Source organism: Pongo pygmaeus, chromosome 23 (genome assembly GCF_028885625.2).
Source record: "Pongo pygmaeus isolate AG05252 chromosome 23, NHGRI_mPonPyg2-v2.0_pri, whole genome shotgun sequence".
NCBI lineage: Eukaryota > Metazoa > Chordata > Mammalia > Primates > Hominidae > Pongo > Pongo pygmaeus.
This window is the reverse complement of record NC_085931.1, coordinates 49,305,674-49,330,795: the sequence shown is the minus strand read 5'-3', so window position 1 is coordinate 49,330,795 and position 25,122 is coordinate 49,305,674. Positions and strand designations below refer to the sequence as shown.

General features: G+C 53.8%; 1 protein-coding gene across 20 annotated transcripts in view; it reads left to right on the top strand.

Moving 5' to 3' along the window:
* Positions 1-10,702: 10,702 nt before the first annotated feature.
* The window catches only part of CSNK1E (casein kinase 1 epsilon), a 33,641-nt gene continuing 19,221 nt past the window's right edge, over positions 10,703-25,122 (top strand). For 3 of the 20 annotated variants that reach the window (XM_063663258.1, XM_063663257.1, XM_054469540.2), the window contains exons 1-4: positions 10,721-10,956; positions 13,910-13,997; positions 24,081-24,191; positions 24,316-24,464. In XM_063663258.1, the coding sequence (XP_063519328.1) occupies positions 13,922-13,997; positions 24,081-24,191; positions 24,316-24,464 (336 nt within the window). In that variant the 5' untranslated portion in view covers positions 10,721-10,956; positions 13,910-13,921. Of the gene's footprint in view, positions 10,957-11,087; positions 11,460-13,909; positions 13,998-24,080; positions 24,192-24,315; positions 24,465-25,122 lie in introns of those variants that run through there. The other 17 variants (XM_054469535.2, XM_054469539.2, XM_054469536.2 and 14 more) reach the window with 12 other exon arrangements.

Here is a 25,122-nt window from a genome sequence, read left to right as displayed (position 1 = left end):
TAATTTTTTTATCTTTTGAATAGAGACAGGGTCTCCCTTGTTGCCTGAACTGATCTTGAACTCCTCGTGAACCTCAGGTTTCTACCTGCAAAATGGGCGGGGTGATCTCCACCTCACAGGATTCCTGTGGCATTAAACCAGATTCAGTGCTGAGTACCCAGTGTGGAGCCTGCACACTGTCCATCCAAAAAATCCTAGTTTTTTTCTCTCTTCCTGTCCATGGGCAAAACTCTAAGCTGTTCTGAGCAAAGCCATAGGATAAATCTCCTAGTCAGCTCCTAGGATTAGAGATCCTCTTACCTCTCCCGTCCTCTTCAGCCTTCTCCCCTGAGGGAGGCCTGGGTGCCATTTGACTGGTCTCCCCACAGTAGGCCCCTCCCACCCCCAAATATCTGAGGTTCCTACCATTCAGCTATTGCTCAGGGCTGTTCCTTCCCTCAGCCAACCACCATCCAAATCCCACCTACATTTATTTATTTATTTATTTATTTATTTTATTTATTTTTTATTGAGACTGAGTCTTGCTCTGTCACCCAGGCAGGAGTGTAGCGGCACAATCTTGGCTCACTGCAACCTCTGCCTCCCTGGTTCAAGTGATTCTCCTGCCTCAGCCTCCCGGGTAGCTGGGACTACAGGTGCGTGCCACCACGCCCGGTTAATTTTTTGTATTTTTAGTAGAGACGGGGTTTCACCACGTTAGCCAGGATGGTCTCCATGTCCTGACTTCATGATCCGCCCACCTTGGCCTCCAAAAGTGCTGGGATTACAGGCGTGAGCCACCATGACCAGCCTGCTTTCTTTCTTTTTTTTTTTTTTTGAGCCAGAGTCTCACTCTGTCACCCAGGCTGGAGTGCAGTGGCGTGATCACGGCTCACTGCAACCTCTGCCTCCCAGATTCAAGTGATTCTCGTGCCTCAGCCTCCTGAGTAGCTGAGATTACAGGCGTGCACCACTACCACGCCTGGTTAATTTTTTTGTATTTTTAGTAGAGATGAAGTTTCACCATGTTAGCCAGGCTGGTCTTGAACTCCTGGCCTCAAGCAATCTGCCTGCCTTGGCCTCCCAAAATGTTGGGATTACAGGCGTGAGCCACCACGCCCAGCACCCATCTACCTTTTTTTTTTTTTTTGAGATGGAGTTTCTCTCTTGTTGCCCGTGCTGGAGTACAATGGCGTGATCTCGGCTCATTGCAACCTCAGGCTGGAGTGCAATGGCATGATCTTGGCTCACTGCAACCTCCACTTCCCAGGTTCAAGTGATTCTCCTGCCTCAGCCTCCCGAGTAGCTGGGATTACAGGCACCCACCACCATGCCCGGCTAATTTTTTGTATTTTTAGTAGACACGGGGTTTCTCCATGTTGGTCAGGCTGGTCTTGAACTCTCGACCTCAGGTAATCTGCCCGCCTCGGCCTCCCAAAGTGCTGGGATTACAGGCGGGAGCCACCGTGCCCGGCATCCCACCTACTTTCAAGTCCTGCCTCCTCCCTTCCAGCCCAGTGTCAACTTCAGAATTTCTCTATAGACAGGGCTTAGGGAGACAGTCTGATGGCAGGGGAGGGAGGGGTCGGAGACTTGTCTTGATGCTGTATTTGTGTAGCACTTCACATAAAATTACAAGAATAGCAACTGCCCACATCACAAATGCCCAGGGCGAAGGGGAGAGGGCTGCTCACCAGCCATTGGTACCACCACTGGCTCCAGACACTGACTTTCCTGTGGCGGTCACTGTCTAGCGTATTCTCTCAATACTGTAGGTCCCTCTTTTTTCTTGTCTATTCAGCCTCTCCTGTCGGATCATCAGCTTCTGGCAAGCTGGGGCCAGCGTAGACCTCTGAGGCCCTGCAAGGAGTTGGCATCAGGAAATGCTTGTGGGTGAACGTGTGATGTGGCAGGATGATGAGTCGCACCAACTATGCCGAGCGAGGAGCGCTGCTGTGGGCATCGGGGTTATTAGTCGCAGCAATCATCCTCATTCCCAGAGCCCAGCTAATGAGTGGTTGTGTGGCCTGGGAACGGGAAGCCCAGGCTTCTCGGAGGACAGTAGGAGCAGGTTTGGGCGCTGGTTGACTGCAGCACAAACAAGGGATGTTGTGATGAGCAGAGGGGTCAGAGGAGCCCATAGGGCCGGGGGTGACAGGCCAAGCTGAGGGAAGGAAGCAGGCAGGGGTGAGCTGGAGGCCGGGCATGGGTCGCCCTTTGGGGGTGCCGAGGATTTGTGTAGTGCTCCCTGCTCCTGGGGACACGTGACAGGCGCTCCTGGCTCCTCTGGGAGTTGCAGCAGCACAGGGAATGCTGAGTGGAGCAGGAGGACAGACGGCCCCAGCAGAGCAGGAGGACAGGCAGCCACCGTGAGAAGGGGTGGGTGGGGCAAGGTGGCCCTGAGGGAGGGCTGTTAGGGACCGTCTGGCTCAGGATGGAAAGTTTTAGGCCCTGCCTTCACCCCCGAGATCACACACAACATCACCATTGCACAAGTATTTACGGGGCACCTATGACCAGTTGGGTACCCACAGGAGCACCTATGGGAGATTTCTCTGTCTTGGAGAGACCCTAAGAGCGTTAAAAATGAACAAGTTAATGTTTCAGCCAGTCATAAGTACCATGAAGAAGATAAAGCAGCTGGCCGGGCGCGGTGGCTCACACCTGTAATCCCAGCACTTTGGAAGGCTGAGGCGAGCGGATCACAAGGTCAGGAGTTCCAGACCAGCCTGACCAATATGGTGAAACCCCGTCTCCACTAAAAATACAAACATTAGCTAGGCGTGGTTGTGCGCGCCTATAGTCCCAGCTACTCAAGAGACTGAGGCAGGAGCATCGCTTGAACCCGGGAGGCGGAGGTTGCAGTGAGCCAAGATCGCGCCACTGACTCCATATCAAAAAAAAAAAAAAAAAAAAAGCAGGGTATCTCCAGCACAGGAAGGACAGAGGGGAAGGAAGCCCACTGAAGACCAATCAAGGAGGGCTTCTGTGCAGAGGTGACTTTTGCGTTGTGATCTGAGCCTTGTGTAGGGGGCAGTCATGGAGGGTTCCGGGAGATCATTGTAGGCAGAGGAACAGCCAGGCAAAGGCCCTGATACATGGTGAGATGACAGACAGTGAGGGAGGGAGAGTGAGGTTTGAAATGGGGTCTGAGGCAGGCAGGGGCTAGATCATAGCAGGCCCTGGGAAAGAATGTGAATTTCATGCTAAGGGAAGAAGGAGCCACTGGTGTATTTTCAGTAGCCACGGTCAGATCTCAGTGGTTAACAGGCCACTGTAGTATCCAAGTGGAAGACACACGTGGTAAGAGCGGCTGGGTTCAGAATCCAGTTGGAAGGTGGAGCTCATGGGAGCTGCTCAGGTTTTGAATATGGGGGTAAGGGGTGCGGGGAGAACCGTTTCCCACTGAGCCCAGATTTGTCACCTCAAGGTCTTTCTCAACTTAGTGCCCGGGATGTGGAGTGTAGGGTCCATGCCCATCCAGCCCTGCCCTTAGCTTCAGCTGGGGAGACTGAGAGCTTTAGCGCTCACTTTGTCCAGCTCCTCAGAGAAGGGCTGTGGATTCTCCAAGGTCACGCTAAAATTCAGACTGACCGGGGACCAAACCCAGACCTTGCTACCCTGCCCTGCTGCCTCTCTGCTGAAGATGGAAGAGGAGGGAGGAAGCCCTGGCAGGAGTGACCTGACCGGGCACGGCCCAATGGTGAGGTTCCCCAGGAGAAGTGCCTGAAAAGAGAGCCTGGGGCCAAAGCTGTGCCCTGGGAACAGTCAGGGGTGGGTAGGATGTCATGGAAGGGTCTGGGGACAAAGAGCCAAGGCCTAGCTGGGTGAGAAGAGGAGGGTGCCCCAGGACAGCATCTTCAGGCTGGCAGGGCTGGGGGCGGGGGAACCTCTGGAGCCTGTGGGCCACGGACCCTCCATGAACAGGGCCTGAAAAGGGGAGGACCCTGAGAAGCTTCCCACAGGGGCCTTCGAGAGCCAAGACCAAGATGGGCAAGGCTAGCAGCTCCCCTGGGCCCAACTAGGTTTGCATATCTCCAACTCCTACCGTAGAAGGGGCTGGCGGTGGCCCCTCCAGAGGAAGAGTGACAAAAGGAAAGGAGAGGCGGCGGATACAGCCTGCAGGGCTCAGGTGCTCAGAGGAGCCCAAGTCAGGAGCCCTGCGTTGAACTTTGCTTCGCTCCTAAGAATGGCAACATTGTAATGTAAGCATCTTCCTCTTACTCAGGGCTGCTTCTGGGCTACATTGTTTTTGTGATTTATATTATCCCCATTTTACAAATGAGACTCAAGAGTTTTAGGAACTTGCCTAGTGTCACACTGTTACAAAATGGGAGGATACTATTTGTTTTTTTGTTTCGGAGGCAGACGGAGTCTCCCTCTATTGCTCTATCGCCCAGGCTGGAGTGCAGTGGTGCGATCTCAGCTCACTGCAACCTCTGCATCCTGGGTTTAAGGAATTCTCCTGCCTCCCAAGTAGCTGGGACTACAGTCACCACCACCATGCCAGGCTAGGTTTTTTTGTTTGTTTGTTTGTTTGTTTGTTTGTATTTTTAGTAGAGATGGGGTTTCACCATGTTGGCCAGGCTGGTCTCGATCTCCTGAGCTCAGGCAATCCACCCACCTTGGCCTCACAAAGTGCTGGGATTACAGGCATGAGCCACCGTGCCTGGCTGCAGAATACTATTTGAAGCTAGCTTCTTTTTTTTTTTTTTTTTTTTTTTTTTTTTGATACAGAGTGTTGCTCTGTCACCCAGTCTGCAGTGCAATAGCAGGATCTCGGCTCACTGCAACCTCTGTGTCCCAGGTTCAAGTGATTCTCCTGCCTCAGCCTCCTGAGTAGCTGGGATGACAGGCGCACGCCACCATGCCCAGCTAATTTTTGTATTTTTAGTAGAGACAGGGTTTCTCCATGTTGGCCAGGCTAGTCTCGAACTCCTGACCTCAGGTGATCCGTCTGCCTCAGCCTCCCAGTGTGCTAGGATTACAGGTGTGAGCCACCGTGCCTGGTCGCAGAACGCTATTTGAAGCTAGCTTCTTAACCATGTGGAGCTGCCATCACATGCTGCCTGTGACCTTGGACAAGGCTCATTCCTTCACTGGGCCTCAGTGTCTCTATCTGTAAAACAGTGAAAGGGGGCCAGGTGTGGTGGCTCACCCCTTCAATCCTAGAACTTTTGGAGGCTGATGGGGGAGGATCACTTGAGGGCAGGAGTTCGAGACCAGCCCAAACAATGTAGTGACCCCATTTGGGCAACATAGAAACCCTGTCTCTATAAAACAACAAACAAAATTAGCCTGTGGCCGGGCGCAATGGCTCCCGCCTGTAATCCCAGCACTTTGGGAGGCCGAGGCGGGCGGATCACCTGAGGTCAGGAGTTCGAGATCAGCCTGGGCACCACGGTGAAACCCCGTCTCTACTAAAAAAAAAAAAAACAAAATTAGCTGGGTGTGGTGGCACATGCCTGTAATCCCAGCTACTCGGGAGGCTGAGGCAGGAGAATCGCTTGAACCCAAGAGGCAGAGGTTGCAGTGAATGGAGATTGCGGTGAGCCGAGATTGAGCCATTGCACTCCAGCCTGGGCAACAAAAGCAAAACTCTATCTCAAAAAAAAAAAAAAAATTAATAATAATAATAGAAACAGCAGAGAAGGGGAAAGCAGTGACCCATGGGGGTGGGGTTTTATTATTATTATTAACATTATTATTATTATTTTATTTTTAGTAGAGACAGGGCTTTCCATCTTGTCCAGGCTGGTCTCGAACTCCTAACCTTGTGATCTGCCTGCCTCGGCCTCCCAAAGTGGTGGGATTATAGGCATGAGCCACCGAGCCTGGCCTATTTTTTTTTTTTTTTTTTGATTGTGCAGTGGCACGATCTCGGCTCATTGCAACCTCTGCCTCCCAGGCTGAAGCAATTCTCCTGCCTCAGCCTCCCAAGTAGCTGGGATTACAGGTGCACACCACCACGCCCAGCTAATGTTTGTATTTAGTAGAGATGGGGTTTCACCATGTTGGCCAGGCTGGTCTCAAACTCCTGACCTCAAGTGATCCACCTGCCTCGGCCTCCTAACCAAACTGCTGGCATTACATGTATGTGTGAGCCACTGTGCCTGGCCTTTATTATTATTATTATTTTTAATTATTTATTTATTTTTATTTTTTGAGACATGGTCTCACTCTTTTTTTTTTTTTTTTTTTTTTGGAGAAAAGGTCTCACTCTGTTGTCCAGGCTGGAGTGCAGTAGTAGGATCAAGGCTCACTGCAGCCTCAACCTCCTTGGGCTCCGGTGATTCTCCCACCTCAACCTCCCAAGTAGCTGGGACTACAAGCATGCACCACCACACCCAGCCACCATGCTCAGCTAATTTTTGTATTTTTTGTAGAGAGAGCATTTCGCCATGTTGTCCAGGCTGGTCTCGAACTCCTGAGCTCAAGCAACACGTTCCTCTGCCTCCCAAAGTTCTGGGATTACAGGTGTGAGGCACCGCCTGTGGCCCAGCGCCAGGATTTTAAATTGGGAGACTGGGCCCAGACATGCTGCCTCACGCCTGTAATCCCAGCTTTTTGGGAGGCTGAGGCGGATGGATTACCTGAGGTCAGGAGTTTAAGACCAGCCTGGGTAACATGGTGACACCTCCATCTCTACTAAAAATACAAAAATTAGCCAGGTATGGTAGTGGGCTCCTGTAATCCCAGCTACTGTGGAGGCTGAGGCAGGAGAATTGCTTGAACCCGGGAGGTGGAGGTTGTAGTGAGCCAAGATCGGGGCACTGCACTCCAGCCTGGGAGACAGAGCAAGACTCTGTCTCAAAAAAAAAAAAATAAATAAATAAACTGGGAGACCAGGAGGGCCTACCTGTGAAGAGGACTTGAGGAAGGTGAAAGGTGAGTGGGGTTGGTGCTCTGTGGGAAGAGCGCACCAGGCAGTGGAAACAGCCCCCGCTAAGGCCCTGAGGCCAGAGGTTCATTCCACGGGAGGCCAGTGAGGCTACATGGCTGTGAGCAAGAAGAAAACTTACAGGAGCTGAGGTCAGGAAAGCCAGGGGTGGGGAGTGGAGGACAGATCCTGGAGGGCCATTTTCAGGCCAGCCCTTGATGTTTAGTAAATCTGTGAGTCCTTAGTCAAGACTGAGATTCCTGGGGGAGGTACCGAAATCTTTCTGGGTTTATCTGCAGCCATATCTTCATTATCTGGGAATTCCAGGGCTGTCCTTGGGATCCCAGCCCAGTGCTCCTGCGTGCCAAGTGGTCTTGAAGGGTCTGAAATAGGAAGCAGGTAAAAAGTGTCAGTTTGGGAACACCGTGGCCCACACTTGTAATAACAGCACTTTGGGAGGGTGAGGCAGAAGGATCACTTGAGCCCAGGAGTTTGAGACCAGTCTGGGCAACACAGTAAGACACCATCTCTATAAAAAATTTAAAAATTAGCTGGGTGTGGTGGTGCATGCCTGTAGTCCCAGCTACCTGGAAGGCTGAGGCAGGAGGATCGCTTGAGCCCAGGAATTTGAGGCTACAGCGAGGTATGATCCTGCCACTGCACTCCAGCCTGGGTGACAGAGTGAGCCTCTAAAGAAACAACGACAAAAGCCAGTTTGGAAAGGTGGTGTGAGAGCCACTATTCCTGAACCAATGCAGAGCAGCTGAAACCCAGGGTGGGCCCCTTGGGAGCTGGAAATTCACCCCACACCTATTCTAGCCTGATTTCATCTTCTTGTTGGCTTGCAGAGAAGGTGGCTAGGGGAACTTTGCCACACCCTTGGGTTTTTTGTTTTGTTTTGTTTTTTTATTTATTTTTTTGAGACGGAGTCTTGCTCTGTCGACCAAGCTAGAGTGCAATGGTATGATCTCGGCTCACTGCAACCTCTGCCTCCTGGGTGCAAGTGATTCTCCTGCCTCAGCCTCCCCAGTGGCTGGGATTACAGGTACCCGCCACCACGCCCAGCTAATTTTTTGTATTTTTAGTAGAAACGGGGTTTCACCGTGTTGGCCAGTCTGGTCTTGAACTCCTGACCTCAGGTGATTGCCCGCCTTGGCCTCTGGAAGTGCTGTGATTACAGGGGCGTGCCCGGCCCCACCCTTGGGTTTTAAAGTTAGGAGTTAAATCTGAGAGGAATCACTGCGAACCAAGTCGAAGAGAGAAGTCGGCTGTGGGGCTGTTGGAACAGGTAAGGTTTTTTTTCCACTTTGGACCAGTCTCCCCTCCTCAGCTGGGTTTTGTGTCATGGTTTGCCTTCCCTTATAGCTTCACTGCAAAGCTCTTTGGAGGGTCCCACAGACAGGTCTTCCAGGGATAGGAAGGACAAGGACTTGGGCCCACAACTCAGGCAGTGGACAACAGCGGGTCCTTCCAATGGCAAGGCAGGTTGGCTCCCTAGCAGGCCTGGGGATGAGCTGGGCTCCTCAGCCTGGCTGGCCCAAGGAACCGAGCAGGATCTTAACTGGGGCAGGGGGTGGGGTGGGGGTGCTGGGATGGGAGGTGTGGTTACAAGTCCTGAAGGCAGAGGGGAGAACGTGAACGTGTTGCAGTCAGACCTGGTGATCTGACTGGGTTAGGAAGGGGCAGGGGGTCTGTTCAGCCAGGCCCAGTTTAAGGGAGAGGTTGATCTGTGCCCTTAGGCAAGCACTGGGAGGAGCCTGATTCCTTCTCTGAAAGAATACAGTGTAATCTGTTGTTGTTTGAGAGGATTAAATGAGATAACCAATAACCTCCTCTCCCAGGGCTGGTGCCTAGAAAGTGAAGAAGAGGAGGGCTTTGGGAAGCAGGGCCCAGGTTGGAAGGTTAGGGGTGGTGAGGACTGGAGGACAAAGGAGCAGACTTCACCCCCTGCTCAGTTGTGCCCAGGCCCCTCTGCCTGGGCTCATGTGAGGAAAGAAACAAAATGGGTGGCGGGGGGTGGTGCTCAGGCCGGCTGAGAACTTGGGCCCAGAGTTACGGGATCTCCTAATGCCTCAAGAGAAACAGGGAATCTGGATCTGAAATATGAAATCTTCCAGTTTTAAAACTTTAGGGATTGGCCAGGCGCGGTGGCTCATGCCTATAATCCCAGCACTTTGGGAGGCCGAGGCAGGCGGATCACTTGAGGTCAGGAGTTCCAGCCCAGCCTGGCCAACCCTGTCTCTACTAAAAATACTGTGTGGTCCTTGACAAAAATTAGCCAGGTGTGGTGGTGCACATCTGTAATTCCAGCTATTCGGGAGGGAGGCTGAGGCTGGAGAATCACTTGAACCCAGGAGGCAGAGGTTGCAGTGAGCCGAGATTGCGCCACTGCACTCCAGCCTGAGCAACACAGCGAGACTCTATCTCAAAACAAACAAAAACAAAAAGAAAAAAAAAAAAAAAACTTTGGGGATTAATTAACAAAACAACAACAGAAAGCACCGCGCAGGCCAAGTAAAGCCCACCACCTGGGTGGTGACCACCTGCTCTGGCAAAGGTGTCACTGAAGGCAGGCCCTCCTGGGAGGAGGCTTCTCACTCTCCTGCTCTTGGAAATGGGCTCTAGATAGACCCAGTTTCCTGGTGATCGCTGGGAGAACGGAGCTGTCCTGTTGGGCTTTGTGGTCCTGGGCAAACCCCTTCCCCTCTCTGGGCCAGTTTCCTGGCCGGCGAAAGGACTTAGTCTGTGGGGCTCCTGCCCGTTTGGACACGTGTGTGACTCAGTCCCTCAGCCTCGAGGAGGAAGATACGGCTATTATAGAAGTGACTCCTCCCAGGAACTGTGCTTCCGGGATTGGACGCAGGGCCTCAGGCATTTTGCGTGTCGACAGTCACAACTGTGTGAATATAGGTGTGTCATAATTGGAAGCTTTGCATGGCACAGTGTAAATATCATCACTTTAATGACTTTGTTCTGCAACCTTTCATCGCGGCTCTGGATGCCGGTAGAAGATTTTATTAATTCTCCCTGTGACCTGGGGAGGACAGGGTCCTTCCTCCCATTTGCCGTTTAAGGAAACCCAAGCTCAGAGCTGGGAGGTGACTTGGCTAAACGTGCACCACTCGGAGCCCTGACTCAAGTGTCGGTGCTTTGGTACTTGTGGCACCCCTCCTTCAAGAGGGGAGAATGAGGTTGGGATCTGAGGGGTCCTCTCGGTGCCCATCACAGTTTGAGCTTCAGGGATAAGAAGGAGAAGAGGTCTTTGCCCTTGATTTTTCCACGGGAGGAGAATGTATGAGCCCAGGCTACCTTTCTGGGCCTTGTGTCGACATCCCTAGCTGTCTCCTCAAATCTCTTGCCCTGAATCAACCTGGCCTGTGTTCTCTGCGGCACGCGGAACCTGGAGGCGGACTGAGCCCCCAGCAGTCTAACATCTTTTGCAGTGTCGTGAATAGCCGCCTGTTTTCGCAGGGGCCCAGTGCTCTGCCTGGAGAGGAGAGAGATCCTGGCAGGCGGGGAGAGGAGACTTTGGGTCTAGACCCTCCCCTCCCATCCCCTCACCCCCGCTTTTTGTGCGCCCTCCTCTTCCCTCTGTCCCCCCCACCCCGTCTTTTCCACCTGTGCCCTGGACTGCATTAGGGTGTCAGTATCTGTGCGCTCCCCCACCCCCACGCGTAAGCCCGCGCGCCTGCACTGGGGCTGGGGGACTGCGTCTCGCAGCTGCGGCCCCCAGCGCGGAGGGCGCGGGCCCTTTAAATCCTCCGGGGCGGCGGCGGCGGGCCGGGGATGACATCAGCGGGCGGGCCCGGGGCTCAATGGGAGCCGGCGGGCGCGCGCGGTGCGGGAGCGCGCGAGCCGGTGGCGGGGGCGGGTGGGCAGGAGGCCGGGAGGAGGGAGGCGGCGGCGGCGGCGAGAGCCCAGAGCCAGATCCCGGCCGGGGCCGAGCGGAGCGCGGCGGCGGCGGCGGCGGCGGCTGGGCCGGGAGAGGCTGGCGCGCCGGGCGGCTCCACGAATCCTCCGGCATCCGCCCCGGCGGGCCGCCCCCGCCCGCGGCAGCCCCCAGAGCAGTGGCCCGGCACCGGCGCCTTCCCGGCGGGGTAAATATTAGGGGTCCGCGGGTCCGCGGAGGGGCGCAAACCTGGGGGGAATCGGGCTCCCTCACCCTCTTTGTTTTTGCTGGAGAGGGAGGGAGGGGAGGGCGGACAGACGCGCGTTCGCGCTGGGGTGTAGGGGGGGCAGCCCGGGCGCCGCCCGCTCGGCCCGGCGAGGACAAAGGCGCGGCTGGGGACGAGGAGGAGGGGGCCTGTTATTTTGCAGGCTCGCCGGGGAGGCCCCTCCGACCGGCCTGCCTCCGCCTCCCCCGCTGGACCCTCCGAGGCCCCGGCCGGCCAGGCGGCCACCCCGGCTGTGATTTGGGGACGCTGAGGGAGGGGGCCTGGGGTGCTTTGCGCCGGATACTGTTGATTCGGGCCCGCGTAGGGTTTCATCGGACAATCACCGGCGCCCCCTGCTCTCCCGGCCCCGGCGCCCGGACCTGGGGGTTTGCAAGGCTGCGCCCGCTGGTTGGATGGCGGGCGTTTGGGTGTCCTAAGGTGAAGAGGTGTGTGGTCACCAGGCCACCGATTTGTTTTTCTTTGTGGAGAGAAAGAAAGGGGTGGGGGTTATTTATCGGATCGGATTCTCCCATTTTTGTGTGTGAGAGATTCGTGTCTTGCAAGTCTCTAAGGAACGTAAAACGGTGTCTGGGTATCATTAGAGGATTCCCAAGCTCTTCTTAATACCCTAACTCGAAGTGGGGTGAGCCCCCTCCCCAACTTTTCCCTTAGTTTTCTTGTATATTTTGTTCTCGGCATAGCCTCCTTCCTGGAGAAGGATTTGGGGAGAGGAGAAGGGGACACAAGTGTCTCAAGTTGCTTCCAAGCAATGCCTGTGTTTGGGTCTCCTTTGCCTTCGTTTCTATGATGTCCCTTCAATTTTTATTTTAATCGTCCAAGGGACAAGGGCCCCGGCTCAGGGGTAGGCGATGGTGGTCGGGGAGTAAAAAGCACTGCCCGTGTGCCATGCTGGTTGGTAGTTTGTCTAATTTTTTTAACCTGCTGAAACTCTTGAACCTTTATATCCACTTTTCCCCCCCACTTTGTTTATCTCCCCCCTCCCCCATGGGAGAAGCAGCAGAAGAACTAAAAAGCCTCTCCATTCCTGAATGAAGCCTTTCTGCTCTCCTCTGGGAGGCTTTTTGGGTGTTGGTGCCGGGACAGTCTAGGCTCCCCCAGGGACCTTGGACCCCTGGGGTGTTGAGGAGCGACTGGGGGTCTGGGTGGCTGGCACATAGCAGTCAGGGGGTCTTGAAGGGCTTGCCCCTCCCCGCTCCCGTTCTCTGCAGACAGCCGGTGAGTGGGGAGAGACTGGGGGGTCATGTGCAGTATATTTATGTAAGACACCCAGACAGAGGGCACGGGTATTTATATAACCCGGTGTGGGTATTTATGTAATATAGGATGCGGGTATATTTATGTTCCTTTCCTAAGCTGCGGGTTTCCTGGCTGCCATGTGTGGTCTCTGAATTGGTATTGGCAGAAAATGGACTGAGGTGTTGGTGGGGGGGGTTGCGTGCACACCCCCCATCCCCCCAACAGGGCTCACTGTGTGTGCCGGCTTTTCTTTCTTCCCTTGGAGTGTACACACTCGGGAAGCTGGACGTGTGTGTATGTGGGGTGTATGGTGTGTGGGTTTCCTGCAAACGTGGACTGCGTTCCCCTGGCAGCGTGGCACCTCAGCTGAGACAGGCCAAGCATGTGGGCAGCGGCCCTTGATTGAGAGCCCAGAGTTTGGCCAGCTCGGGTGGAGGTCCCTGCCTCATGGTTATTGGTGGAGGGCTGGTGAGCTCCTTGGGAGCCAGGTGCCGGGTTGCCTGTCTGTCCTGGGCTCTGCCCACTGTCCCTGGAATCCATCTCCCTCTGGCCTGGTTGTTGGGGGCAGCACTTGGCACGGGCAAGGGGCTGATCTTCTGTGCCAGCACAGCTGCTCTGCAGTCTTCCTGTTTTGCCCTGTTTGTGAGTGTGGGAGACCACCAGGTGGGACAGCCGGAGCCCTGTCCTAGGCGAGGCTGTACCATCTGCAGGGTGGTGTGGGGCAGGTGGCATGGCCTCTGTGGGCCTGAGTGCCCTGTCTGCGAAAGGAGTTCCCTCTTGCTAGTCCTTGATGCCGGTCCTCTTGTAAACACCCCTCCCCCTGTTCACTGCAGTCTTTGGTCCCTGTCCCCACAGCAGCACTGCCTCCAGGCCTTCAGTTTCCTCCTCTGCTGACCAGGAACAGGGTGTCTGGACTTTTGCCCCAGGCCAGAGCAGAGGGCTCCCCTCTGGCCCTGAGGAAGGAGAGAAGCTGCTCACATCAGAACTCCTCCTCCTATCCCTTGCGGGCAGGCGGCTAAAACCCTGGCTCAGTCCCCTTTGTTCTTCTATGAGGGCCCTCTTAGGAGACCCTCCTAGTCTTAAAGGATACCAGCTCCAAACAGTTTATCCAAGAGGCTATGGGCCTCCGTGTGAGGTTCGTGGTGTCATGACGTAGAGATGGGGAGGTGGCTGGAAGACGGATGGTCTAGGGCGTTCTTTTCTGCCTTCCCCCCAGTGGGGGATGCGACTTTCTCCTGCAAGGCATGCTGGGCACTGGCGAGGTCTGGCCTCTGGGTAGGGGCAGTACTTGGGAAGACCAGGCCAGACTGTGGGAGCCTGGGGGTAGGAGGTGTAAGAGGGCTGATGCCCGTTGTGATCCTTTGAGAAGCTTCTTTTGAGGGGCCCCTGAATGAGCATCCCCCAAAGACACGCTTGCTTGGCTGCTTCCTCTCTGGCCACACTGAAACCTGTCCTCAGCCTGCCTTAGCTGTTCCCCAGGTGTGTGGAGTGCAGGCTGTGGGCCACCTGACACCTGCAGAATGTGGTCTTCGAGAATGCAGGTCTTCCACTTCCTGGTGCCTCTGCCTGGCTTTGGTGGCCTGGACCCCTTTCCCGGCTCCCCACGTCGCTGACCCTCATGTTCCTGCTTCCTCTGCAGCAAGAGTGAGCCATGGAGCTACGTGTGGGGAACAAGTACCGCCTGGGACGGAAGATTGGGAGCGGGTCCTTCGGAGATATCTACCTGGGTAAGTGTTCCTAGCTCCAGCTGGAGCCCCTGGGGCCAACCCGTGGGACCAAGAGGAGGAAAGACCCCAGGATTTGGGGATCTGAAGTCAGAATGTGGCTCCAGGGGCATGATTTGCCCCAGGGCCATCCCAGATGGGGAAGGAAGTAGCAGGTTGCCGGGATGCAGGCCAGGGGGCTCCTCTCGCAGGCCAGGCTGGGCACTGGAGGGTATTTTTAGCTCCAATTTCTGCAGGAGTCATGCGGTTGCTTTGTGCCTCAGTGTCCCGGGTCAGCTGGGTCACCAGCTGGGTGTGGGAAAACCCAGGCGGGGTTCACGTCCTCTCCTTTGCTTCCTGGGAGAAGGATATTGGTAGATAAAAGAGACCTGGGTTGCTGCTGGACCCCTAGCCAGGCCCCCTCTCTATGTCCTGGCCTCCTGGAACCCAGCCCAGGCAGGCTTTGGGATGACGCAGCCTCCCCTGTAACCTCGGGGATTGGTGGGGGGGGGGGCGGTCTCCTCATTAGGGAGTTCTCTCTCTCTTTTTCTCTCCGGATGTGCTTCCTGTTGAAAGTATGAGTTTGCTGTGATGTTGCATTTTAAACAAATCACTGACCTCTCAGTCCTCCCCTTGGCCTGGGAGAAATGAGGCTTGCGCCTTTCAGTGCCACTTTGGACAGGCACGGTCATGAGTCCTGGCCCTTCTTTTGTGATTATTGGTCCGAAGGGAAGGTATTTAGTGTTGGTGCTTGTGGATTAGGGGGTGGAGGCTTGGAGTTGCTGGAGTGAGGTGGCCAGCCCCTCTAGGATTTATCCTCATTCCTGTCCCTGCACCCTCAGAAGCAGGCTAGACACACCTCTGTGCCTTGGTTACCCTCCTTGGAAAATGAAAATCAGCTCTGTCCAGTGCAGAGAACACCAAGTCTGTGTGCCGTGTCCATCAGTTCAGACCTTTGGGGTTTCTGTTACCCATGGTTAGGGTTCCTTGGAGTATGAAATGTGCTAAGGAAGCCTCAATGGAGACAGCGATGGAGACTGGGAGTTCCCTGAGCACTTCCTTGCAGGGTACTTTCTGCAGCCCCTAGAGATAGTACCAGATTCTTTGTTTGGCACATCAGGAAACTGAGGCACAGATGGTCAAGTTGGCCTCCCAAGACTGCTCTAGAAAACTGGCAGAAGCAGCCTGTATGCCCACAGCCCTCCACATGAGTGAGAGCGTGGAAGACAGAACATGCCGAGGGAGACGTTAGACGTCTAGCTCTGCATTCTAGACATGGCTTTGTGTGGCTGTGGGAAGGTCATGCGGCTCCTCTCTGCCTCAGTGTCCCTATCTGTAAAGTTCGTGATATTGCTGCCTGACTGATCAAGAAGTGTAAACTCTAAAGTGCCAGCCAGATGTGCAGTTCATTGCTGAGTGCTTAGTAGATGACCCTCCCCTACGGACACCCTGGAGCTCAGAGGGAGGGAGAGTGTGTGGCGCAGCTGGTTTAAAGGTTTTTCTCTGCGACCCCAAGCTACTCCCGGGGAGGCAGGCATTCGGTAGTATCTGCTAGTGCCCAGCGCAGTGGGTGTTCACTGAAGGCTAGTCAAGCAAACCAATGAGAAAATAGGGACTGTGACATGCATAGCCATGCACAGTAGCCTCACAGCAGAATAGAAAAAGGCCGGGATGGCCAGGTGCGGTGGCTCACACCTATAATACCAGCACTTTGGGAAGCCAAGACAGACAGATTGCTGGAGTCCAGGAGTTCGAGACCAACCTGGGCAACATGGTGAGACCCCATCTCTACAAGAAAAATACAAACATTAGCTGGGCATGGTGGCACGCGCCTGTAATCCCAGTTACTCAGGAGGCTGAAGTGTGAGAATCATCTGAGCCATGGAGGTTGAGGCTACAGTGAGCTGAGATCGCACTCCAGCGTGGGTGTCAGAGTGAGACCATGTCTCAAAAAAAAGAAGGAGGCCAGGAGATGTGGCTCACACCTGTAATCCCAGCACTATGGGAGGCCGAGGCAGGCAGATCACTTGAGGTCAGGAGTTCAAGACCAGCCTGGCCAACGTGGTGAAACCCTGTCTCTACTAAAGATACAAAAATTAGCTGGGTGTGGTGGCACATGCCTGTATCCCAGGTACTCTGGAGGCTGAGGCAGAAGAATGGCTTCAATCTGGGAGGCAGAGGTTGCAGTGAGCTGAGATGGTGTCATTGCACTCCAGCCTGGGCAACAAAGCAAGACTCCATGTCAAAAAAAAAAAAACGGAAAGAAAAAGGCTGAGATTTGGGGGCCAGTCCAGGTTCAGATCCCCAGTGTGTTCCTCATTTGCTGTGTGACCTGGAGTGAGTCACCGTATCATTCTGAGCCTCAGTCGTCTCATCTGAAATGAGTGTACCCAGCTTCTTACAGTTTGTGAAATTGGGGTGGGTGTAAAGGACCCTCGTATTATTGAAGCTGTTGGGCTCAGCACTGAAGCCTGGAGCCACTGGCTGGAGGTCAAAGGGCATGGAGACAGCTCTTGGCACAGACTTGTTCCTAGACAGCACCCATCCCAGGTCCCGTCCCTCTTTTTGCAGACAGGAGACAGAGGCCCATGGCTGGAGGGGGGACAGCCCAAGATCACTCAGAAAATCCAGAATCTTGTATGGTGGGACCTCCTTGAGGACAGGACTTCCTGTTTATCTGCATAGTCATCTCATTCACTTTAAAAACTAAGTACAGATTTACTCCTCTTTGTACTGGCTCTAGAGTAAATTCGGCCTAGATTTGGGTGCTGATGCTTCCTTTTGTGAGCTGTATGCGCTTGAGCAGGTGATGACCTTGTCCATCCTTGGCTTCCCCATCTGCAAAATGGGGTCGTGCAAAGTAATGAGGTCGTGGCGTGTAAAATACCCACATGTGCTGGGCCTAGCAGTAGTGCTGTGCGCTGTGCCCCCACCATCGGTCTTAATTTCTAGTTGGGAGTTGCTTTCGAAGGGTCTGGGTCCTCTGGGTCTGAGTCTGGGGAGGCGAGTCAGACTCCTGACTCTCCCATCTTCACCGGTGCAAGGGCCTCAGGGGACCCTGCCCTGACTCACCATCTTGCCAGCACCCTCCTGGGCCCCTGTGTTGTTGGTTTGGGGACAGTGGTGATTGTAGGGCGTCCCTGGCCAGCCTCGCTGACTCCATTTATTCAACACTCTGGCCACATTCTTATCCCCAGTGCTGTGCCAGGGCCTGACTCCAGATGGCCTCTGTAGGTGGGGCTGGATGTGTCCTCCAAGCCCTGCTTTCCAGGATCACCCGAGGACCAGCACACTATGGATGTGGCTTCTGCCCCTCCTCCCTCTGCATCATAAGGGGTCAGCCAAGAGAGTGGGGCCTGTTTTGTTAAGGCACTGCTGTTGCCCATCCAGGGTCCAGAGGTGGCCAAATCTGGGCCCATTCACCAGACTTGCATCCTGGGGAACTCTCTAGACCTCTTAGAGTCTCTGGTCCTCAGCTCTGAAAGGGGTGGCGAACAGTGTTCTTCGCTGACAGGTGGTTCCAGGGGTGAGAGTTAGTGTGGGAAATACTCCAGGCCTCTGATGGGTGGGAACTGAGGTTGCCGCCGCTGCTGCTGCCCGGACAGTGGGCTTCATCCCGTGTCCTCCAGTCCACCCATGTCCCCTATTGTGTCCATGTGTCTGTGTAGGTGTCAAGTAGGCCCCCGTGTGAGGCTGGCCACGCCCATGGCCACCTGGAACTTGCCAAGTTCCCAGCCCCTCTAGGGCCAGCTAAGTCCAAGCCCTTTTCTGTGTCCAAGTTTGTTTTGGGAACTGGCAGTCCCCCCACTGTGTCTGACTCATGGGGTATCTTCTGTTCCTGAAATCGGGCAGTTCTAGCTTCTAGGCCTTCGCATGTGGGGCACCCCTGCGTCTATGGTCAGCTAGCTCCCAGACACGGCCTCTGCCAGGAGGCCTCACCTGGAGTTTGAGTGGAAAAAAAACACAGGGACTTTGGGGACTAAGTTTCAAATTCTGGCTGTGCCCCATCCAGTTCTGTCAGACCTCAGGCCAGTTACCTAACGTCTCTGAACCTCAGCTTAGTGGTTGTAAGAATTAAGGGAGCTCAGAGAAAAGCCTGGCGGCTTCCTGATAGAATTTAGAGGCCACCAAGGAACTCATTGGTGGCAGGACCTGCAGCAGGGGGAGGCAGCTCTGGCAGGTTTCCAGCACTTGGTGGGGGTCAGAGGCTTTGCCTAGCAGCTTGGGTCCCTGTCCCTGGGAAGTTTGTAGCATATGATCATTTGACCTTTGGTGTCTGTTTTTCCACATGTCAAACAGAAATGCAAACAGTAGGCCGGGCACGGTGGCTCATGCCTGTAATCCCAGCACTCGGGAGACCAAGGCGGGCAGATCATTTGAGGTCAGCAGTTTGAGACCAGCCTGGCCAACATGGTGAAACCCCGTCTCTACTAATAATACAAAAATTAGCCAGGCGTGGTGGTGCCTGCCTGTAATCCCAGTTACTCAGGAGGCTGAGGCATGAGAATCGCTTGAACCCGGGAGGCAGAAGTTGCAGTGAGCCGAGATCATGCCACTGCACTCCAGCCCAGGCGACAAAGTGAACCTTTGTCTCAAAAAAAAAAAAAAAAAAGAAAAAAGAAATACAAACACTAGTACTCGAAGGGTGGGGTAAGGGCTCGAGGGGAGGAGGGCCCTGTCTACCACTACCTCCCCAGCACCTCCCCAGCACCTCTCCTCCCTGCACACATCTGCCGAATCGCCAAGTGCTGCAGGCCCTGCCTCCAAAGTGTCAATCAGTCTCTGCACCCTGCCCGGGCAGGGCCACCGTCAGCTCTTGCCTGGTCTCTGTAGTGGCCTTCCCAGACCTTCCACTACCCCTCTAGCCTCCCCCAGGCCTTTCGTATCCACCAGGTAGCCTCAACAGGGTGATTTTTGTCCCCCAGGAGACATATGTCAAGATCTGGAGACCTTTTGGTTGTTACAATTCAGGGGGCAGGGGGTGCCCTGGCATCTAGTGGGTGGAAGTCATGGGTGCTGTTAGACTGTGCAGTGCCCAGGGCAGCCCCACAACCAGGAATTCTCCAGCTCCAGTATCAGTAGTGCCAAGGTTGAGAGATCCTGTGATCACACACCTGAACATGGCTCTTGGTTCCTCAGGCTGAAGGCCAGGATCTTAGCCGGCCATTCAAGACCCTTCAGATTTCTTCCCTGCCCACGTCTTCCACTGTCTTTTTCTGCCACCCCAGGGTTCCCGCTGCACCCGCTCCTGTTGGGCCTCTGCCTGTGCCGTGACCTCTCTTATCTGTCCAGTACAGTCCTGTTTGGGAGCCAGGAGCCCTTGCAGCCTGCCCTTCCGGAGGCTCTCCTTTCCTCGTAGCATGGCTTACTCCCTCTTCCCCTCCTCCCACTGGGTGGACACCGGCTCGTCTCTAGCCTAGGGGCTGCACTTCCCACCAAGCCGAACATCATGGAGCGTTGACTGTGTGCCAGGCATTCTTCTAAGCATGTTTGTCCCTCAGAACGTCCTAATGAGCCAGATAGTGTCATCGGTTTACACATGAGGTACCTGGGGCTCAGAGGGGTGAAGTGCCTTGTCCGAGGACCCCTGGCCAAGGGATGTCCGAGTCAGGATTTGGGCTCTGGTAGGTTGGCTCCGAAACTCACACTTTAACTGCTGCACTCTCCTGCCTCTCTGCTCATGGGGAAATGGAGCATAGCCAGGGGACTCTAAGGATCCTCACTGCCCCCTGGAAATCTGTGTGGCTCATCCCAGTGACGAGCATTGATGTGTCAAAAGCTCTTTACAGTTTGCAAAGTACTTTCATTCCTGTTGCTGGCTAGATTGAGTTATTCATTGTTTTTCTTTTTCTTTTATTAAAAATCCAAATACTCAAAACTAAAAATCAAAACACAAAAATGTGTTAAGTGAAAGAAGCCAGTCACAAAAAATCACATGTTGTATGATTCTGTTGGATTCTATTTCTGTGAAATGTCCAGAAAAGACAAATCCATAGAGAGAGAATATAGATTAGTTGGGGGGCAGGGGATGGAGCGAGGAGATAGGACCTGAGCCCACTAAAGGCTACAGGTGTTTTCAGGGTGATGAAAATACAGCCCTCCTGGGCCAGGCACAGTGGCTCATGCCTGTAATTCCTGCACATTGGGAGGCTGAGGCAGGTGAATCACTTGAGCCCAGGAGTTGGAGACCAGCCTAGAGATGGCAAACCCTGTCTCTACAAAAAAATATAAAAATTAGCCAGGTGTGGTGGCTTGGGCCTGTAGTCCCAGCTACTCGAGAGGCTGAAGTGGGAGGCTCACTTGCGCCCCAGAGGTTGAGGCTGCAGTGAGCTGTGTTAGTGCCACTACAGTCCAGCCTGGGTGACAGATTGAGACCCTGTCTCAAAAAGAAAAAGAAAATACAGCCCCCCACCTTCGGTACCTGTGGGGAATAGGTTCTAGGATCCCCCTCAGATTCCAAAATCCTCCGATTCTCAAGTTCCTGATATAAAAAACTGTAGTATTTGTGTATAACCTACGCGCACCCAGGCTGGAGTGTGGTGGTGTGATCATAGCTCACCACAGCCTTGACTTACTAGGCTCAAGCAGTCCTCCTGCCTTAGCCTCCCAGGTAGCAGGGACCACAGGCACGTGCTACCACGCCTGGCTAATTTTTGTATTTTTTGTAGAGATGGGATCTCACTATGTTGCTTAGGCTGGTCTCGAACCGCTGGACTCAAGTAATCCTCCTCAGCCTCCCAAAGTGCTAGGACTACAGTTGTGCATCACTGCACCCAAACTATTTCTTATTGTTGTATTGTTATTTTTTATTTTTCCCCCCATGTATTTTTGATCCATGGTTGAATTGGCAGGTGTGGAACCCACAGCAGATGCTGATAGGAAGCGCTGACTGTGTTCTAAAATTGATTGTGGTAATGGCTGCGCAAGCTTGTGAATATACTAAAAACAGTGAGTCGCACACTTTGAGTGAGTCAATTGGAGAGTTACCTGAATTACATTTCAATAAAGGTGTTAAAAGAAATTGCAACTTATAACACAGTATCCAGTGAAGCATCCCCGGCGCCTTCCTCCCTGACCCACTTAGTCCTGTAGAGTCATGTTTCTGTTCAGTGTTTCTTTATGTAGCTAGAGCCAAACACAGATACTTAGTTCCCCACCTTTTTAAAGAAAACTGAAATGAGAGTGTGGAGTATACACTGTTCTGTGCTTTGCTTTTTCACTTCCTGTATCTTGGAGATCTTTCCACTTGTGTGCAGAGAGAGCTTCCTCGTTCTTTTTCCATTGTATTCTGTTTTATGGATGGGCTATTCTTTATTTAATCAGCCCCCTCATGAGGGACATTTGGGTTGTTTCCAAGCTTCTGCTGTTCCAAACAGCCTGCAGCCGACAGCCTTGTCCCCGCCTTGTTTTGCACCATGCTAGGATGTCGGGTAAACTCCCAGAAGCGGGGTTGCTGGTCAGGGCTGAGTGGTGTCAAATCCCGTTCCAGTGGCGGCTCGGCTCAGCACTTCACGCCTCGACACCTGGGAGGAGGAGTGCTCAGCCACCCCACAGTCTTGCCGACAGACGGGTGTGTTATCTCGTAAGACTTTTGACAATCCTAGGTGAAGCATGGTCTTTTCACGATCATATTAATTTGCATTTCTCTTACAGGGAGGTTGAGCATCTTTCCCTATGAGTAAGGCTTTTCTATTAATGATTTCTTCCTCTGTGAAGTGTGTGTTTCAAATCCTTTGGCCTATTTTCTGCTGAGTCTTTTTCTGACTGATTTGTAGGAGCTCATTACATATTAGCACTTTGCCTGTGATAAGAATTGCAAGTGAGTACGTTTCTTATGACTTTATTTCCGGTGTTTTTGCCATGCAGAAGGGATGCTTTTTTTTTTAATTTTTGGAGAGGAAGGAGCTTTTTTTTTTTTTTTTTTTTTTTTTAAATGGCTTCAGGATTTTGAATCAGGGATAAAAATAAAAGCCTTGCCTAACCCCAAGGCTATAAGACAATTCTCCCTTCTTCTAACATTTCATTGTTATTTCTTATTAAACGTTGAGTGGATGCAAAGAATACATATAGAATACCTGCATGGCCTAAGGTGTCCCTCCCTGGGAACCACCATCTGACATTTAATCTTTTTCCTTTCTTTCGTGTTTAAATCTGTATTGTCCAGTCTTGTTGCCTGCTTTGATATGGAAACAAGTAGAACTGTGCTTGCACCCTAATTTTTTTTTTTTTTTTTTTTTTTTTTGAGCCAGAGTTTCACTCCGTCACCCAGGCTAGAGTGCAGTGGCACAATCTCAGCTCACTGCAACCTCCGCCTCCTGGGTTCAAGTGATTCTCCTGCCTCAGCCTCCCAAGTAGCTGGGATTACAGACGCCCGCCACTGTGCCTGGCTAATTTTTGTATTTTTGGTACAGACAGAGTTTCACCACCTTGGCCGGGCTGGTCTCGAACTCCTGACCTTGTGATCCACCCGCCTCAGCCTCCCAAAGTGTTGGGATTACAGGCGTGAGCCACTATGCCTGGCCTCGGGTAGAATGTTTTCAAGGTGCACTCGTGTCGTAGCGTGTATCGGTACTTTATGCCTCTTTATCGCTGAATAATATTCCGCCGCATGGAGGCACTGCATTCCGTTCATCCCTGCATCTGTGACAGATGTTTGTTGTTTCCACCCTCTGGCTGCTGTGAGGAGTGCACCTCTGGGACCAGGGTCATTGTGTGAAGCAGGCATCCTTTCCTCTTCACTGCTGCCTGGGATTCCCTGGTGACAGCGCCACTGTTCCTGTTCTGCTGCTGCTGGGCACTTGGGCTGTTTGTTCCTGTGTCCATCCTTGTCCTGTCCCCCTGGTGCACACGTGTTTCTGAAGGACGTACACTCAGGAGTGGGGTTGCTTGGGCGAGCGTTTGTTTATGTTCAGCTTCACACAAGAGGTGCACAGAGGCTGTGCCAACTCACACCCCCACCTTTATTTCTTATATACAGACTTTTCCTCTGCCTGAGATTTCTCCTGGTTGTGGTGTGAGCCACGGTGTCTTTTCTCAGATGGCCAGCCGGTTGTTCCAGGAACGTTATTAATGAATAGTCTCATCTTTTCCTCTGATGTGAGGTCCTGCCTTTCTCCTGTCTTGAACTCCTCCTGAGGCTGTGTCCCTGGGGGTTGTTCTGGCCTGTTTGTGTGCTGTTGCGACACGGTCCTACTCCTGCTGCTGGGCTCGCTGCTGGCCCCAAGAAGGAGACACCCTGTCGCCCAGCCTAGCCCCAGCCCTTCATCTCATCCACGCATACAGCTAGGGAAACTGAGGCAAGGTATACTTTGGGCTTGGTCTTTCTTGTGACTTCTTGAGTCGGGCGGTGGGCCCAGGCAGACAGCGGGGCCTTGGTGTGTGTGAGAGTATTTTCTTAGAGTCCCTTGAGAAGCCAGGAGTGGATTGGGGGAGAGGTGGAGGTGCAGGCAGGACCTCTGACCTAGGCTGGAGGCCAGCAGAGCCGGGGTTGATGCTCAAGGCCGCCATTTACAGGTCATGTGACCTTGAGCTGAGTCTCAGTTTTCTCATCTCTACAACGGGGGGTGAGAATCGAATGAGACACTGGATTAGAATGTGCGGGGCTGCCTCTGAAGGCACCCGCATTGACTGAGGGGTTGCTGCGGCTGTCCCATCCTCATCCTGTAGGCCAGGGTGGTCCTGGCTTGTTCTGGTGTGTTCAGCAGCCCAGCCCCATTGGGCCTCTTCTCTGCACGTGCCACCATCTCAACCCGACAGACCCCGCTGCCCGTATTTGCTCCGGGACTCAGCCCCCTCCCTTAGGTGATCTGTGAGCCTTTTGCATCCCTGACCCTTGCCCCACTCACATCGGGCCTCCTTGTTGCCCCAACCAGTGGCCCTGGGTAGCCCTTGTGTGTCACCTCTGTGCCTCGCAGTGCTGACCTTCTTTCCCCTCAAGAACCCTTTGCCGGGGCTCCTTTGCCCCCTTCCCTGCCTCCCCAAGAGCTCCTCAAGGGCAGATGGCCCCGGGCCCGGCGCACGCCAGATCTTAGAAATGCTTAGTGGGGCGCCTGGGACTGCCTGGCCTTCGAGGGTGACCCTGGTCCCTTGCCTCCCTGCCCCGGGCAGGTGCCAACATCGCCTCTGGTGAGGAAGTCGCCATCAAGCTGGAGTGTGTGAAGACAAAGCACCCCCAGCTGCACATCGAGAGCAAGTTCTACAAGATGATGCAGGGCGGCGGTGAGCGCAGGGTGGGCGGCGGCGGGCGCCGGGTGGGTGGCGGTGGGCAGCCATGAGCGCAGGGTGGGCCGGGCGTGGCTGGCTGCCTCTGACCCCTGACAGAGGCCCTCCGCTTGACCCCCAGTGGGGATCCCGTCCATCAAGTGGTGCGGAGCTGAGGGCGACTACAACGTGATGGTCATGGAGCTGCTGGGGCCCAGCCTAGAGGACCTGTTCAACTTCTGTTCCCGCAAGTTCAGCCTCAAGACGGTGCTGCTCCTGGCCGACCAGATGGTGAGTCCCCGTCCCCTCCATCCCCAGCCAGATGCCTGTGGGCCCAGGATACCAGCCCTGCCTCTCGCCCCCAGAGGATGCCAGAGGATGGGCCTGGGCTAGGGGACCTTGGCCACTGGCTGTAGAATTCTAGGTGTTTATTTATTTATTTTATTTATTTTTTGAGGTGGAGTCTCACTCTGTCGCCCAGGCTGGAGCGCAGTGGTGTGATCTCAGCTCGTTGCAACATCCGCCTCCCAGGTTCAAGCGATTCTCCTGCCTCAGCCTCATGAGTAGCTGGGATTATAGGCCTATGCCACCACACTGGGCTAATTTTTGTATTTTTAGTAGAGACAAAGTTTTACCAAGTGATCCGCCCATCTTGGCCTCTCGAAGTGCTGGGATTACAGGCGTGAGCCACCGTGCCCAGCCAAGTTGTTTATTTAAAATGTGATTTCAGGCCCAACTCCAGACCTGCCGAGTCAGGGCTTGGGACTCTTCCTGGGGTAGTTTTATTTATTTATTTCAAAAATATCATTTAATTGTAAGAAATAGAGATGGGGGTCTCACTGTGTTGACCAGGCTGGTCTCAAACTCCTGGTCTCGAGCAGTCTTCCCATCTTGGCCTCCCAAGATGGGAATTACACAGGATTACAGGCGTGATCCACCACGTCTGGCC